Source organism: Balaenoptera physalus (genome assembly GCF_965194825.1).
Source record: "Balaenoptera physalus genome assembly, chromosome: 20".
NCBI classification, from domain to species: domain Eukaryota; kingdom Metazoa; phylum Chordata; class Mammalia; order Artiodactyla; family Balaenopteridae; genus Balaenoptera; species Balaenoptera physalus.
This window is the reverse complement of record NC_138901.1, coordinates 55,763,996-55,775,919: the sequence shown is the minus strand read 5'-3', so window position 1 is coordinate 55,775,919 and position 11,924 is coordinate 55,763,996. Positions and strand designations below refer to the sequence as shown.

The following is an 11,924-nucleotide window of genomic DNA, read 5'->3' as shown; positions in this document are numbered from 1 at the left end:
GTGAAACCTGATTTTCCTCTGAATGTCCAGTGTCCTTACAGATCTGGGTGCACTAGAGGTCCTCTGGGTGTTGAATGAATACATGAGTGTAGAGCACGTGGGGGGATATGAAGGCAAATGCAGCCGGAGAGGCTGGCAGAAGCCAAAATAGGCATCAGTTCATCCTTCCAGCAAGCTTTCACAGTTCTGGGGACCCAGGGGAACAAGCTGACATGATCCTTGCCCTGGTTGGATTCATTCTGCAGGGCCTTGCAGAACACACTCAGGAGCTTGGGCCTTACCTGAGGGATCTGGTAACCACTGAAGGGTTTAACAGGTTAGTGACAGAACCAGCCTGTGGTAGTAAGAGGCTAGGGAAAGGTGAGAGAGAAGCAGCAGGGAGCTCAAGGAAGAGGCCCTGACCATTGGTTCAGGGGAGAGAGGCTGCCCCTGCCTGGACCTTGGCTGTGGGATGCTATTGATTGGACTCCTAGCCTAGGTCCTCTGTGCTCCAGCAGGAAACCACAGGCAGGGGCTCTGCCCCACCTTTGTCTTCGGCTTGGAAAAAACCTAGGGAATCAGAGGCTTCTTTATCTCTCCCCTTCTCCCTATTCGTTTCTTACTTTTGGAGTTAAGCTTTTCTCATCTCCACCTTTGCCCATAAAGGGTGATGGGATGCGGGGGAGCACAGCCTGACCATCCTCACCCCCACTGGGAGCACCTCCTCCAGGCTGAGATGGGGCATCCTGCTAACACTTGAACTTGGAGGCCCAGATCGAGCACCACCCCCTCCGTCTGCCTTTCCCCAACCTCTGCCCTGCCTGCAGGCTCTGCATCTGAGAAGGATGAACACATTCACACCACCAGGGCCAAGTCTTTCTCTGCAGGGCAGAGAACCAGAAGGATGAGTAGAGAGGGCACCCAGGTGGCCAACCTCCCCTCTCCCACCTCGGGTTTGGGTGAGAAGTAGGGCCCATCCTTGTGCAGAAACCTCTCGGCTCCTATCAGGAGCTACATTGGTGCCTCTTTACCTTATCCTTTTCTCCTCTGAGCCCTGAGATCACTAGGCTCTCCCCCTTCCACCTGACCCACATCAACCTCTCGGCCGGGGAAAGCACCGCAGCGTTCTGGCTGTCTCTCTTCTGAACCTTTGCATGGCTTTTCCCTCTGCTTGGAAGTCGTCCCACCCTTCTCCCAACCTGGCCTTGCTAAGTTCGGGAAGACTACTCCTAACTGGCCAGGTCTCTTCCCCTGCACCCCAAGATCCCTGTGCTTTCCCGTCATTGCACTCATTGCTCTGGTAAAATTTGCCAGTAACTTGTCTGTCTTCCCTGCTAGATTCCAAGCTCCAGGTAGAAAGTGACTTCATCTTGCCTGGGCAATGCTAGGTCCCCCGTGCCCAGTCTAAGTGCCTGACTTATAAGTGCTCAGTAACCTTTGCTGAACAAAAGGATGAGACAGAGTCATCTGGGTAGAGTGAAACAAAGATTTTTGACATGATGAGCTCCTTTGCTGGGAGTGATGGGGATGACAGTTTCTAAACTTTATCTATAAACATTCTCCTGGTGAACCCATCCCTGCCCCCCTCCCCATGTGGCACTCCCTGGCGCCACATGGTTATCTCCCCCCAGACCCTTGGGTAAAACCCTCTGTTCCATCACCCCATCTCCATCTCCCAGGACCCTGAGGTCCCATCCTTTCCCAATTTGCATTTGCCTCACTCATTAATGGAGTCACCAGCCCACCACCTTGTATATATCTGGTGGTTTACTTTCCGAAGTGGAAGGACTCTTTTTTAAATTTTTTTCCTCATTTTTTGGCTGTACCGTGTGGCAGGTGGGATCTTAGTCCCTGACCAGGGATCGAACCCAGGCCCCTTGCCTTGGAAGTGCAGAGTCTTAACCACTGGACCACCAGGGAAGTCCCCTAAAGTGGAAGCACTCTTGTATCTACCATATTCCTTCAGGCTCATAATGGAGCTGAGGGCCTTTACACAGCAGTAGCTGAGATCTCACCTCTGGAGCCTGACTACCTGAGTTTGAATCCCAGCTTTACCACTTACCATCCTAGAAATCTGAGCAAGTTACTTCACGTTTTTATGCCTCTGTTTCCTCATCTTCAAGATGAGCTTATTAGGAGTATCTACCTTGCGGGGTTATTGGAGAATTAACTGTGTCTATGTGTGTGGTAACCAGTCTCCAAAATGGCTCCCAATGAACTGCCCTCCCGGTATCACACTGCTGTGCCTTCCCACAATGAATAAGGCTGATCCGTGTAATCAATGGGATATTGTGAAAAGAATGGCGTGTGACTTCTGAGCTAGGTCGTGCAAGACAGTGTGGGTTCTGCCTTCCTCTCTTGGGTCACTCACTCTGGAGGGGGCCAGCCGCCATGTCCTGAGGCCAGTCAAGCAGCCCTATGGAGAGGTTCCTGCCATCAGCCAGCACCAACTTGCCAGGCATGTGAGTGAGCCATCTTGGAAGCTGATCCTCCAGCCCTTAGATTTCTGCAGCCCTGACCAACATCTTGACTGCACCCTCATCAGAAACCCTGAGCCAGAAACACCCATTTTAGCTGCTCCTGAATTTCTGATCCACAGAAACTGTGAGATGATAAGGCTTTATTGTTTTAGACAATTGAGCTTTAGAATAATTTGTTACACAGCTATAGGTAACTAATACAATGCCTCAAGTGCTTAGAATGATGTCTGACATGTAGTCTCCATACCTGTTAGCCATCATTAACTCCATTTTACAGGTAGGAAGACTGAGGCTCAGGCTGGTGAAGTGATGTTTCTCATGTACATACATAGCTAGGAAGTGGCAGGGCCGGCCACGTCGTCAACCCAGGGCCTTTATTTATTTTATTTTATTATTATTATTTTTGGCCGTGCCTCGCGGCATGCGGGATCTTAGTTCCCCAACCAGGGACTGAACCCAAGTCCCCTGCAGTGGAAGCGCAGAGTCTTAACCACTGGACCTCCAGGGAAGTCCCAACCCAGGGCCTTTAGTGCCAGCTCCTAGGCCCTTTTTTTTTCCTGCCCCACTGTTCCAGTTATCTATTGTTGAGCAACAATGTCTAGTGGCATTAAAACAACTATTTTATTATGCTCTGGACTTTTAGTGTCTGGTACTCCAACAGGACACTGTGGGAATGGTTTATCTCTGCTCTACTATGTCTGGAGCCTTGGGTGGAAAGACAAAGTCTGGGGGTGACTTGACAGCTGTGTTATCACTCACATGTCTGGCAGTAGGTGCTGGCTTTTGGCTGAATCCCTCCACAAGGACTCTTTTCTTGGCTGCACCACGTGGCATGCGGGACCTTAGTTTCCGGACTAGGGACTGAATCCGTGCCTCCTGTAGTGGAAGCATGGAGTCTTAACCACTGGACCACCAGGGAAGTCCTCCATGTGGACTCGATGTAGGCTGGGCATCCACATAGCATGAGTGACTGAGTTCCAGAGTGAGTGTCCCAAAAGGCAGAGGGCAGAAGGTGCTAGATTCTTAAGGCCTGGGCTCAGAAAGTAGCACACTGTAACTTCTGCCACATTCAATTGGCCTGCTAGTCATGGAGCCCAGGTTCAAGGGAAGGATACATAGAACCTACCTCTAGGTGGGAGGCATGTCAAAGAATGTGGGGCCATTGTTTAAAACTGCCACACCCACAGAAGCCTCCCGTTTGGTGAGGGGCTCAGAAAAACCATCGCTGCCCTGGCAGGCCACACTGTGGTAGGTTGGCCTTATGCGCACAAAAAAAGCACAGACTCCACCTGCCTCCTGTGCTAAGTGCTCATGAAGGGCTTACATGGGGAAGGCATATCACAAGGGTTCAGAGAAGGTGCTGGAGTCATCAGGGACACTTCCTGGCATCTACCATGTGCCAGGCTCTGAGGAAACAAAGACACAAAACCTTAAGCAGTGGCTTTAGAGAGGAATGCGTGGTGTAGAGGGAAGATGTATAAAGAAACACCACCACCTGATGTAACAGGTGCCACATGAGAGATGCCTAGAGCAGACTCACGCCACTCTGACTCAGGAGCTCAGAGAAGGCCTCTCAGAAGAGGTGATATCTGAGCCAAAGGAGAAAGTCATTCCAGGTAGAGGAACAAGACTGGACAAAGGCGAGCAGACATGAGGAAACAGTGTTGGGGCACCTAGAAGTGACTCAGTATGGCTGTGGGCTGGGCAGAGCTGAGATAAAGCTCCAGGGACACCTGGGGTCAGATTCCAAGAAGCATGACCAAGGTAGATCACCTACAGGTAAGAAATGGGCACATGGCATGAGAGGAGGAGGATGCCCATGACACTGTGGGCACTGCCGTTAAGCCTGAGAGATCCCAGGAGGGGGTGTGGCCAGGAGGAAGGCGTGTCTGAGGGAGGTGGACACGTGTGGAGTCTGAGATGCCTGTGGGGTGTTCAAGGGAGATTCCAGTTCTGTGTCTGGACAGTTCTGGCCTGATGACTATATAAGATGGTGGGAGCTGCTGATGGAGAGCCTTGAATGTCAGGGTCAAGGGCCAACTCTATACTCTGTAGGCAAGGAAGAGCTAGGGAACGTTTTAAGTAAGAGATTATAATGGCTGATACTTAATGAGGGCCCATTACACGTTGGGCACAGTCCCAAGCATTTTATATGAACTGATTTGGACCTCGCAGTAATTCTGTAAGGTCAGTACCGCTGAGTTGAATTTAAGATATCATCAATTGTAATATATACCATTATGCCATGACATGTCTTCAATTTAAGATGGGTTCCTCAGAGATGTTTAAATGTAAACAGAAAAAAAAAAAAGCCATGGAATAAAGGAAATATATGATCTGCATTTAAAATATGAGGAAACAGGAACAGAGAAATTAAATGACTTTCCCAAGGTCCAGTAAGAACCAGAGCCAGGATTTGAAATCGGGCAGCCCAACTCCAGAGCCCAAGTTTTTAAGCATCATTTGATACTGGACAGGATGTTTGAGCGATGTGGAGTTTTAAGAAGACCAGTGTGGCCACCGAGGGTGCAGTGGATTTGAGGGGCGTGGGCAGAATCAGATGCACATCTGGGAGACTGGGGTCCACAACGAGAGGGTTCTAGAGTGGGTTGGGGGCCATAGAGCAGGAGGAGGAGACAGATAGGATAGAGATCCTTCAGGAATGGACAGAATGGTTGACCCACTGCACGTTGGGTGTGAAAACAAGGACAGCTCCAAAATGTTGAGCCTGGAAAGAGGGCACAGCCTAAGAGGGTGTGAGGCAGCTACCGCAAACCAGAGGAGAGCTGTGGTGCCTGGGCAGATGTTGAGCCTGGAAAGAGGGCACAGCCTAAGAGGGTGTGAGGCAGCTACCGCACACCAGAGGAGAGCTGTGGTGCCTGGGCAGTCAGGAGAGGGTTTCTCACCCCAGTATGGGCAGCAACGCTGCTTGGCACCTGGCCGGCAATCACTTAGTATTTGTCAAATGAATGAATGTATGAATCATTGTATGATCTCAGGCAAGTTGTACGACCTGGCTGTGTGATCTCGGGGTCTCATTTTTTGGTCTAAAATGAAAGGACTGGACTAGAATGTGTAAAACAAAATAGAAGGTGTTCTCCTGGGAGGGGTAAGCATTCCTCTCTCCATTCCCAGGACATTTATGGATCCCCCAAACAGTGGTTCTAACCCTGGCTGTAAGTTAGATTAACTGAAGCCCCATATGAGACCACTAAACTCAGGATCTCTGGAGATGAGGCCCAGCAACAGGTAGTTTTTAAAGTTGCCCAGATGACTCCAATGTCCAGCTGGATGAGAACTGGGAGCCTCTAGGGACCCAGTTTGTAAACCACGGGGCTAGGTGAAGTCCGGCCTAGGCCCTTGGGCTGAGACTTATGGTTGGTGACAGGCCTCTCTTTTCATGTCCCATCTCCCATCCCCCAAACCCAAACTCCTGATAGCCAAAGGACCAAATACCAGGGTTTCTCAACCACACACTGCTGACGGTTCAGACAGGATCACTCTTTGTTGTGGAGGACTTTCCCGTGCATTTTTTGATATTTAGCGGCATCCCTGGTCTCTACCTACTAGATGCCAGTAGCACATCCTCAACACCCCCAATCAAAACAATCAAAACTGTCTCCAGATATTGCCAAACATCTCATCGCGTGCAAAATCCTCCCCTCCCCCCGCCTCCCCGTTGAGAACCACTGTGCTACAAGAAGAGACTCCCGCACTCCCTCTGCCCTCCCCAGTTGCAGACAGAGGCCAGGCAGGGGCAGAGGCCATTTGACAGCAGGTTTAGTTGGGCCTGGCAGGAGGGCCTCTGTGGGAGCCTTCCAGTGTTAAATGGAAGGGTAGCATGCCAGCAGGCTGACTGATGTGGTCTCACTCTAGGGGGAGGGATTTTTCCAGAACACTCATTCCCGGATTCCCAATCAGTCACAGGAGGGCCAAGAGGAGCTTTCCGGGAACAGGCAGAAGGGGGTGTGGGAGTGGAAGTGTGTATGGAGGGGATTCTTTCCTTCTGTAGATATTTTCCTGGCACGGTGACTGCCCCTGTCTGATTGGTTGAGGACTGGAGGGGAGGACCCACAGCTGGATGCCTGGGTCCCTGGAAGCCATCTGACGCTGGGATTGTGGGGATGTCTGGGTATCGGGGTCTGGAAGACTGAACCGTTGGGGCTGGAACTAAGGGTCTGGCTGCCCCCCCCCACCCCGCCCCACGAGAGAAGTGGAAGTTGTGGGCACATGCTCCTTAGAACTGGAGGCTAAGATCGGTCCTCGTCTTCACAAGTCACTTTTTGCTTGGAGGTGGCTGTACCTGAGGGAAGACAGAGGATGGGAGCCCAGGGAAGGGAAGGGAAGGGGGCTGGGAGGGAAAGAGGAAGGATAGGGGGTGGGGGAAGGTACTGATGGGTCGGAGGTGGTGAGGCTGTTTCTGGCCCTTATCCCCCAACTCACTCCACCGCGAGGCTCAGAATACCCAGGAGCAGGACAGCTCCGGAGACAAAGAGCAGCAGAATCCTGGCTTCCCAAAGATCGTGACTTCCTGCAGGGAACCCAGGAGGCAGTGAATGATCCCGGGAACCGCACCCATCGATGCTGGGGTAGCCTAACAGCTCAGAGATCTGGGTGGGGTGAGGCAGGGGTGGGGAGTAAGGACCTGGGAAGCAGCGCTTTCGGGGCCAGCAGTACACCTCGAAGCCCTGGCAGGTGGAGCAGTTGTACAGGATGGTGCTGCCCCCTGCAGGAGACAGCAGGACCAGCTCTGGGGCGGGAAGCTTCGCTGAACCCTGCGAGAGTCCCACACTTCCTCCCCAAACTGCAGGCTCTCCTCAGGTCCCCCGAGGCCCCTGGCCCTTGCTACCCCTTCCCTTTCCTACTCACGGCAGGCGGGAGCGCAGAGAGCTGAAATGAAAGACAAGGAGGATGGGGGTGGATGAGCTCAGCCACACGCTCTTTTGCCTGAGGACCTAGGCACCCCTTGATCCCTCCCCGCATCAGTACCTTCCCTGTTGTATTCTGGGAGCTTGGTCTTTTGAAGCCATTTCCAATATGAAAGGAGTGAGGAGAGAGACCCTTTGATCTCTGGGGAGGCAGAGAGCAGCTATAGTGCCTGGGGTCTCAGCAGGGCCGGTTCACCTCCACACCTTCACCCAGCACCTCCCCATCACGCCCTCCTGTCTCCACCTGCCCTCCACCCTTCCCTGCCTCCCCAGCCCCCTCCTCCCAACCCCCTCCTTGGTGCCATCCAAGCCCCTAGGTTGTACCTCCCCCTCGACCTCACCTATGACCCTCAGGACTCTGTGAGTCTTCTCTGTGACTTTTTTCAAGGATGCATCATCTGTGGAGATGGGTAAGGACCGGGCGAGATTCCTGACTTTCCCAGGGTCTGAAGAAGCTCTCCCAGAGGGAGAGGCCAGTGTGTCCAGAGAGGGCAGTGGACTGAGAAGATGGCTGAGAGGCACAGCTGGGAGGCCACATGCAGCCCCCTTAGGGCACAGGGGTGACTGTTGCTGAGCCCATCCCTGGATGTCTGATCTTACCTAAGGCAAAGGCCGAGAAGTTCCAGGAGACCTCACAGTCCTTCCACTGGGCCTCCATCTGGCTGCAAAGCTGAGCCAGGCGGCCCGACAAGTCATGGTCTGGGAAGCGGCAGAAGACACAGGCCTGGGCGGCTGCCAGGAAGATCCCACCTAGTGCCAGCATCCACATGAGGCCCGCTGGGGGTGCTGGAGCGGGGGCTGGCCCCACCTAGGCTGGGAAGGCCTTGGAATGCTCTGTGATCCCGGTTCCAGTCCTTTGCCTGGAGGTTCTAGAGTGTTCCAGAACAGTTGGAGTCTCTAGAGCATTCCAGAACAGTGCCACTGCTCCATCCCTGATTGGGGTAAACCTGGGGCCCAAGGAACCGGGACCAGAAGAAGAAACCTCTAGTGGGAGATGGACAGAGAAAGCAGGGCTTCTGCTGTACTCCCAACCTAGCCCTCAGCAGCCTTTACGAGTTTGTGGTTCCAAAAGCAACTTTATTTTTCTTCTTGTAAATCATGACCAGTGATAAATAATAAGTGACTCCCCCAGTGAAAAAGTTGTTTGTGAGTATCCCATCCCTTTCTATATCCTCCCCCACTCTCTCAAACTCTTCTGTTCATCTCCTCTCTGCCCTGGGCAGCCTTGGGCCTTCCCCAGCTATCTCCTAGCAACAGGCTCATTGTTGCCTTAGTAACTGAGAGTTCTATACAGGCCTCCAAGGCCCAGCTAAGCCCAGTGACTTCTCTTACTTCTCACCAGAAGATCCTAGTGATTCAAAGCCCAGCAGGCCCCTCCTGCCTACGTGGTGATGTGAAGCACATGTACACACACACACCTTGGGATTAAACTAATTCTCAGTCTACTCACACCCACACCGCAGACATACCTGGTGCCAAAACAGTTTCTGGGCAACCCCAAACAGGCCTGGACACGCAGAGACCACAGAAAGGCCAGCACACAGACACCACCTCCAGCGACATGGATGGGAGCCAGGATGCCAGGGACCCATGCATCAGTCAGACTCACTGGCTAACAGGCACGTACACATGAAGGAAGGAAGGCCAGGACCCAAGGAGATGCCCCGCTCCTCCCCATGGCCAGCCCCACCATCAATATGGGATCCTTTAAAACACTTGGATCTCCAGAGGGATGCTCCAGCCCCATAGTTAATGGGGATTCTCCTAGCTCCCTTGTGCCAAGCTAGGGTGGGGAGTAGCCCTTCTGTCTCCCTCAGTGGTGGCTTGGAACACAGCAAAGAATCTCCCTTCCCGTGTTTCAGAGTGTTCTGACCTCTCATTGGTCAGGCCAGGCCAGGCCACCAGCTCCAGGAGAAGTCACCGTCCAGAAGACCACATTAGAGCAAACCAAAGTCTCTCATTTCCTCCAGACCTCACTGTCCCTCCACGGTTCTGCTAAGCCTAGCCTGGGCAGAGAAGCATCCCCACTTTTCCAGACCCTGGATACTAAGCTCCAAGCAAGGAAACACCGAAGGTCCCCAGGCTCAGGCGAGGACCAGCCAGGGAAGCTTCCCCACCCCTCCCAGGATTAGCACCAGTCCAGACCCTCTGGTCTCCTGAGCCCTTGGGCTCTCTCCGGTTTGCGGATTCCTGCCCACATCTGGGCTCCAGTCAGGTGCAACGGGGCCCCTGACTCTCACAGCTCCAGGAGCAGAGCTAGGAAGAGGCTCAGGAAAGACTTCACCCTCTTTACTGACCCATTCTTTCTACCCGCCCCCCCCTCGCCCACACAGTCAAACTGAGGGCAGCATTCCTAGTTCTCAGTTCCTAGTGCCGGACAAAGCGCAGAGATCGGGAGTTGAGCAGGTCTTCGGGGTCAGGGAAGACGGAGTCGAGACGGAAGCCATGCTCCAGGGCCACCCGCAGCACCTCCTCCAGGAAGCCCGGAGTGCCCACCACCTCCCGTCGCTCTCCTGGCTCCCCAGTCCACAGCGGCTGCAGCCCCAGTCTCCTGTACTCCACTTCGGGGAGCTCTGCAGGGCAGGGGGCCCATTCCAGATGAAAGTGTGGGCCTCTCTCCGCCCTGTCCTCATTGGCCACACCAAATCGGGCACGCATGGCACCCAGACACTCAGGGTCAGTGCAGAAGAGGTTGGCCCGGAAGGTGTCCACCTGGACAGAGCTCAGCTCATAGTGGTGTGGGCCCCGACGAGCAGAGAAGTGCACCAGGCGGGGGCTGCTATCTACGTCTGCGTGGAGCAGGGCGGCTGTGGGTGCCGGGGTCCCCCGAGAGGCCTCCAGTTCCCGCAGGGCATCCAGGAGGGGCCGGATCTGGTAAAAGTCAGCCTCTGCTCTGAGAAGCGCTGTCTCCCCGTATCCACGGGGCAGGTCCAGGCGGCCCAGCCGTAGGAAATTGAGGATGTGCCGGAAGGCCTTGCCATCTCGGTCGATAAAGTAGTGGCCGCCTCCCTGGGGATTGAGGTTGGGGGTCATGGGGGTACCGGCCCTAAACATGGCCCCCAGCATGGAGTCTGGGAATCGAGTCAGGGTCTCCAAAGTAGTGGAATATAGCGTGCCCCCGACATTCAGGGTCACGGGGCCCCCAAAGGAGGGGGGCGAGGAGGGCACAGGAGGAGGAGAAATTTTGAGGAGTATCGAAGACACCGAAAGAAAAAAAAAGGCAGAACTTCCTGGATGTGTGCAGAACTGGGTCGTAAGGTTCAGGCTGTCTCTGGGTCGGAGGCACAGGTTGGAGTACAAGGCAGCAAGATTGGGGGCTCACCCCAGCTACCTGGGTGGTGGGGGAGGGTTTCCGGGCACAGAAACGCCGGAAAGGTTGAGAGAACGGATGAAACGAGCAGAGGGAAGTCAGAGAGGGACGGGAGATTTAGGTCCAGACGCATCCGATTCTGGGTGGTCGGCGATTCCTTTCTGTGGTCTTCAGACAGTGGGTTTCCGCAATCCAACCAGCAGGTGACGGTGGCGAGCACAAGGCCGACTCTGAAGGGACCAGCTTCTCGGGCAGACCGCTGTCACCGTGGGCGAGTCCACGCAGGGCTCCGGGGGCCAGTCAGAGGCCTGGCCTGGCTCCGGCGCTGGTCCCAGGAGAAGGAGGCGAGGCTGACCGGAGCCGATGGCGGAGGTGCCTCTGTATCGGCTGGGGAGCGAAGATACACGCTCAATCCGAGCTGGGAGTGTCCTAGGACTCCTATGTAAGCAGCCGGGAGTCTCGGGACCGGGCGCCACCGCCTTCTCCGGGTTTCGCCGCAGCCGCTTAAGTACTCTCCGCCCCAAGGAGGTGGCCTAAGGGCAGTGGCCGGGGGCCCTTTAAGAGGCAGCCCCGCCCCCTGGGCGGCCCGCCCCCCGCCCCCGCCCCCGCCCGGAGCGCGCGGCTCGGGTGGTGGTGGAAGACGAGTAGCGAACTGGAGAGACGGGGCTGACGGGCTGGACTGGCGGATGCTAGCGCGGGTGGGGTCTGGAGGGTGACTCAGGCGCGTCGTTAAGGATGTGGCCGCGACGGCCCCACTGGCCCCTATGTGTGCCCGACCTCACGTCTGCAACTCGGCGGGGGCCGACGTCTCCTATCCGGCCGCTATAGAAACTGAGGCCCAGCCTTCGGGGGTTGGGGACCAGTTCCTTTTCAGTTGCTCCCGCAGGGAATTCCCGAGGGGGCGGGTGCTGAGCTGCCGCATTCCAGGGATGCCTCCGGGCTGGGGTGGCCCGAGCCAGCCTCTCCATCCCGGCCCGATGCCAGCACCCCCCCATCCCCCCCAGAGAAGGCTGGACCCAGCCCACGCAAGTGGCCTCTGCCGGGCCTGACGGGTCTGGCCACGTCTCCTGAGCCAGCGAGCCCCGCCTCAGAGCCGCACTCGGGCCGAGGCCGAAGCTCCCAGTTCACTCCCCGGGAGTCGCCCCTCGAGTGACTCCAGTTCGCAAACCCCCAATCGCTCCTGCACCCCAGAAGCCTCAGTGTCCTACACCTCACCTGCCCGACGGG

At 55.2% G+C, this 11,924-nt stretch overlaps 2 protein-coding genes across 2 annotated transcripts; both read right to left on the bottom strand.

The window, feature by feature from the left end:
• Window positions 1–6,752: 6,752 nt before the first annotated feature.
• Window positions 6,753–8,210, bottom strand: TMEM95 (transmembrane protein 95). The gene is made up of 5 exons (XM_082441654.1): window positions 7,988–8,210; window positions 7,729–7,785; window positions 7,449–7,529; window positions 7,329–7,349; window positions 6,753–7,185 (listed from the first exon to the last, which is right to left on the bottom strand). Exons 1-5 carry the CDS (start codon window positions 8,154–8,156, stop codon window positions 6,899–6,901), a joined length of 615 nt encoding a protein of 204 aa, XP_082297780.1. The 5' UTR covers window positions 8,157–8,210; the 3' UTR covers window positions 6,753–6,898.
• Window positions 8,211–8,442: 232 nt separating this feature from the next.
• Window positions 8,443–11,871, bottom strand: KCTD11 (potassium channel tetramerization domain containing 11). The gene has a single exon (XM_082441648.1). The coding sequence runs from the start codon at window positions 10,451–10,453 to the stop codon at window positions 9,755–9,757; it is 699 nt and encodes a 232-aa protein (XP_082297774.1). The 5' UTR covers window positions 10,454–11,871; the 3' UTR covers window positions 8,443–9,754.
• Between the last annotated feature and the right edge of the window lie 53 nt (window positions 11,872–11,924).